Source organism: Olea europaea, chromosome 11, assembly GCF_002742605.1.
Source record: "Olea europaea var. sylvestris chromosome 11, O_europaea_v1, whole genome shotgun sequence".
Lineage (NCBI taxonomy): Eukaryota > Viridiplantae > Streptophyta > Magnoliopsida > Lamiales > Oleaceae > Olea > Olea europaea.
In genome coordinates this window covers 21,756,519-21,761,482 of record NC_036247.1, presented here as the reverse complement: position 1 = coordinate 21,761,482, position 4,964 = coordinate 21,756,519, and the positions used below count along the sequence as shown (strand labels likewise).

The 4,964-nt window shown below is 35.0% G+C and overlaps 1 protein-coding gene across 1 annotated transcript; it reads left to right on the top strand.

Moving 5' to 3' along the window:
• The first annotated feature begins 2,429 nt into the window (after window positions 1-2,429).
• Window positions 2,430-4,502, top strand: LOC111404583. The gene is made up of 3 exons (XM_023033373.1): window positions 2,430-2,779; window positions 3,555-3,735; window positions 3,813-4,502. The coding sequence occupies exons 1-3, from the start codon at window positions 2,502-2,504 to the stop codon at window positions 4,500-4,502; spliced, it is 1,149 nt and encodes a 382-aa protein (XP_022889141.1). The 5' UTR covers window positions 2,430-2,501.
• Window positions 4,503-4,964: the final 462 nt, after the last annotated feature.

Here is a 4,964-nt window from a genome sequence, read left to right as displayed (position 1 = left end):
GTAAGAGAAGTTTTTGCTTTTGTTCTTGACTACGACTCTTGAAAGCGTAGTTTGCCATTCGTGTAGATTTGATACAATTTTATGGACACATATTTTTAGGTTCGTGAATCATACAATCAATTTATTGGTGAAGTGATGGAACGCTCTCAAAACTCGATATAAATATGCAATTAAAGTCCTAAAATGTGTTAATTTGTGGTTGTGATTAATTGCTTGTTGACCTTTGCATACATGGGTATCAAAATTTGATACTTCATTTTAATTGAATTTCTTTATTCAATATTATATATATGAGAAAAAACTCCCGATAGCAAATATTTGAATTGAAAAATCATTAATTGGTCTTAGACAAAAAGTCGATATCGAGGTCTGGATCACGATCAATGTCAATAATAATTAAAATACTTAAATTGTCACTACTATGGTGACTCAAGAAACACGATGATGATGATGATCATAATAAGTAGTAGTAGTAGTAGTAGTAGTAGTAGTAGTAGTAGTAGTAGTAGTAGTAGTAGTAGTAATAGTAGTAGAATAGTCGATTATCCTTTTCAATTATGTAGAATTCAATGTTCAGAATATTCATTAATAGAATGGTTTTACAAAATTGAGAACATGAAAAAATACAGTAATATTTTAATTATAGAACATCTCACTTGGTTAAAGATAAGAAGCATGTTAGGTATACAATATTTTTTACACCATCTTTCATAGCTCTTTCACATCGTACGTGTGGGCCTTGCGATTAAAATAATGGCGAGATCCACTCATGTGAGTGGGCTGTCAAAAAGAGTGTACTAAAGGTAATTGTTTTCATTTGTGTGAGTGGATTGTCAAAATGAGTGTACTAAAGATAATTGTTTCCAAATCTAAGTCAAAGGTTCCAAGATTGGTACCTCTCTCTCCTTCTCTATAAAATATTTACACACACATGATATATATATACACACACACACAAACCTGTGAATTAACAAACATAGGGGTTTAAAAGCATTGGAATCCTCAATTGTCGATCGATAAAGTTTTACAATTCTATTGATATTAGAGCAATAATCAAGTCTTTAACATAGTATAAATACCAAAAGTTGATATGAGTATTATGATGTGTGTGTTTAAAATTTATTTTTAATTTTGATTTAAATTTTTATCAACTTTTTAACTAATTTAAACAAGAGCTAAATGTCTAAATATCCTCATGCACCTATTGTGCGACGTCTTGACAATCCATAACTAAAGCTCCACCTTTTGATAGCTAATATCAAAAGGATCTTTACATTGTTTAGTATATTGAAACTCTGATTTTTTATTTTTGTTTATTTATTTATTAATCCAAAAAGAGGCTTGAACTAAAGTCAATGACCTGATACGACTTTATTCTTAACGTTCGATCTAGACCTTATTCTCAAACTATAACAATTTAAGAAACGAATCGCTTGTCTTGAAACTCTCTAGCATCTCAATGTTCCATGAATGCTATCACCATCATTCACCAGATAACACACACCAAGCAACCTTCATGGACGACTAGTTACGCTAAGTGTTAAAGCAATTGATGAATAATTAAAAAAGACAAATTCATTCCAATTTATCACACAAATGAAAACGAAAGACGAGGGTTCCACGATCGAATTGCACAAAGGACATGGAGCTGAATCGAGTGAATTCCAGTACAATATTTGTAATTTGGTGGTCCAACTTTGTTGGATTGGAGATAAGTGCATGTATAAACACATGCAATTGACTCGGTCTTCCGGCCCTCCTTGATGGCCGCCGACCAACGACTTATTGCTACGGAAAAGAACATAGTAAAACGTCAGTCAAAATTGAGAACACGGCACTTAAAAGACGTAATTTTTTTTTTTTTTATTAATTTCTCATCACTGTGGGGTTTAATTACTTGGCTTGTTGGGCTGCTTTTCCTTTGACTGACATCGCCTTCTTTCTTCTTTCCAATATGAACCACCCGTTTTAGCCCCGTTTGGCCTCGTTAATTTTTATTTTATTACATTTTATTTTTTTATATTTTTAACCACACGATCTTCCATAAAATAATATCACACTAATTCGAAAAAATTTCCTTCTCTTTCAACCACTCATAAAAAAACACGTAAATCGAAAACTTTTCCTTCTTTTTCAACCACTCATTAAAAAAAAAACCACTATTCCACCCATTTTCATTTTCAGAAAATGGTTGCCAAACTGAGACTTAGTTTGAGCAACTGTACAGCATCAGCTTTGGAATGTGCTGTTTTTGTTCTCCCATTGTTCGTACAGATGCTTCCTTATTTTCTTGCACTTTCCAATTGATCATTCTCATACGTTTTAGGCTATGCTTAACTCTTCTGGACATATTTTAAAGTCAAAAAGTTTTTTTTTTTTAGACATCTTACTTTCCCATTGATATTGTTAAATCCTTCTGTTTCCCATTTTTTTTTCCATATGAATTGCAGGTTTTGCCTGTTGGAAAAGAATTAGTTGCCTGTCTGTCTGCTTTCAAAGAAATGGGTTCCACTACTGAAGGCCAAAATGCTTTACTGTCCATTTATATGCATCTTTGTTCCTCTGGCATTGAGATTTCTGAGTCCCAAAGTATGCGTGAAAATGATGGAAGTTACAATCTGATTGATATATCTGATTGGAGGGAGCAGCCTCCATTGTTATGTTGCTGGACTACTTTATTGAGGTCGATTGCCTCAAATGATATTTCTCCAGTATATACTGCTGCAGCTATAGTTACATTATCCACAGGAGCATTACGCTTTTGCATGGGTGGGGAAAGGTTTGTTCAGAAATTTCTCTTTGTTTGCTACCTTACTTTAAAGATTTGTGCCAACTCTAATTCAAAATTTCAGCTTATAATGTTTTTAATACGTATGTATTCTTTAATTTATCATACTGTAGTACCGTTATGATGTTTAACACATTTCACTATGTCCTGGATAACAAGGCTTCTTAAATGAAGTGCAAGGTTAAACATGGTTGAACCGAGCTTGTGCTAAGTTCTGCTTGTTTTAGTTTGGGTTATGTCCGTAAGAGCCTGTTATCTCACAGCTCAAGCTTTGGTCTGCATGTTGACATTTGAAAGCCTTTGCTTGGTGAATTTGAGCTATAAGATATCCACCATGCACAAACTCTAATCATTAAGATCTTATTGAATGATTTCTGTACTAGTTGATTTCTCATTTTTATCCCCTTCATAGCCACCTCACTTTTTAGACCTGAATATTTATAGTATAATTATCGTTTTTATTGCCAGTAAAGGAGATGATTCCGACAATCCACATTATATAATTTATGAAAGTAATTTGTTCACTTTGTAGTGACCTTATTGATACTTGACAAAACTATTTATTCTTAATGTGATTTTATCTACAGCATCTCAATTTTCTGTAGATGAAATATATTTTCATTTCTGTTGGTCAGCTCTTTTCATTTGCAGACTAGATTTTCTTGTATTGAATTTCTAATCAATCAATTTCTGCCAGGTAAGATTTAGAAAATTTATTTTCTCAATAGCATAAAATAAATTGCCAACTGTATTCTTTCTTCTTTAGCCTCAACTTGGAGAGGGTTGCTGCCATCAAATTCTTTTTCAGAATTAAGAATGAGAGTTCTGTAGATGATTTTATTGAAGAGAGCATGAAACAGATTGAGGAGTTTGCCACTCTGATAGGGTCAGAGACGAGCGCTGATGCATGTTCAGCTGCGGGGGATTTGCACCCTACTTCTCACGAGGTATAGTTTCTCATTTATATTCCCCTATTTTTGCTCCTTCCCATGTTCCACTCAATTATACTATCATGGATGTGCAGGTTAAGGAGTCTGCGAACTCATTGATGCTTTTGTTGCAAAAGTCGACTGACACGATCAATGAGGATATTACAATTGCCAGTTTCCTTAGCTCATTAGTTGTTGCTCCAGTTCGTTCGAGGGTTCATAAAATAGCAAACAGTAGCATAGAATGGATGGAAGATTATAGCTTGGATGAATTTGGAGACCACTTCTTTTGGGAATGTCCTGAAAATTTGCGTGATAGACTTGCACAGACTGGTCTTGCTGCAAAAGTAAAGATCTCCTCGCTGGAGGGACCAAGGCGTGCCAGAGGGGACAATGCTGCAGCTGAGGCAATCACACAAAGTACATTCTCTAGGGGGTCGGCACCTGTTGCTGCCCTTTCTGGTCCTACTCGTAGGGATACGTTTCGGCAGCGTAAGCCAAATACTAGCAGGCCTCCTTCTATGCATGTGGATGACTATGTTGCAAGAGAAAGAAATACCGATGGTATAAATCCTAATGTAATTGCTGTCCCACGGATAGGATCTACAAGTGGGAGACCACCATCTATCCATGTGGACGAATTCATGGCTAGACAAAGGGAGCGCCAAAATTCAGTGGGATCGGCAGGTATTGATACAACAGCTCAGGTGCAAGCAACAGCTCCAGAGAACACCACAGATGCTGAGAAGCGCAGTACTGACATGAAAAAAATCCCCTTTCTTTAACCCTACTCTCCCTCCCATTTAAAAAAAGCAAGAAAACAAAGTTCCTTCCCCTTCTATCAGTGGCGGATCTAGCACTCTGCGAGCAGAGGCGGCTGCACGTGTTGGATCAATGGGAAACAATTTTTTTTACAGTACATAATATTTTTAGGTTATATATTTGGTAATTCATTTTATTTTTAAACCCCTCTTGTAGCTTATTTGACTAGAGCTTTCACATACAAATTGGAATTCCTCTAATTCTAGAGTTTTTACCAAAACTGATGCAATAGGGAGGGAATTCAAACTTGTGATCCCTTTTTAAAATAATTGAAAGCTGATCATCGTGGTAGTTGTTGAATTTTGACATTAGATGTAACAGAATAATATATATTCCGTTATAGTGGTTTTAATGTAATTGCAAGGATTTAAACCTATACTCTTCCTTTGAATTATACAAAATCGATCACTATGTCATTTGGTGAA

Bases quoted from the DNA above. Each gene is read 5' to 3' on its own strand.
- LOC111404583 (XM_023033373.1), top strand. From the start codon at position 2,502: ATGGGTTCCACTACTGAAGGCCAAAATGCTTTACTGTCCATTTATATG. The intron at 2,780-3,554 runs GTTTGTTCAGAA...TTTCTTCTTTAG, and splicing joins TTTTGCATGGGTGGGGAAAG to CCTCAACTTGGAGAGGGTTG. The intron at 3,736-3,812 runs GTATAGTTTCTC...ATGGATGTGCAG, and splicing joins TGCACCCTACTTCTCACGAG to GTTAAGGAGTCTGCGAACTC.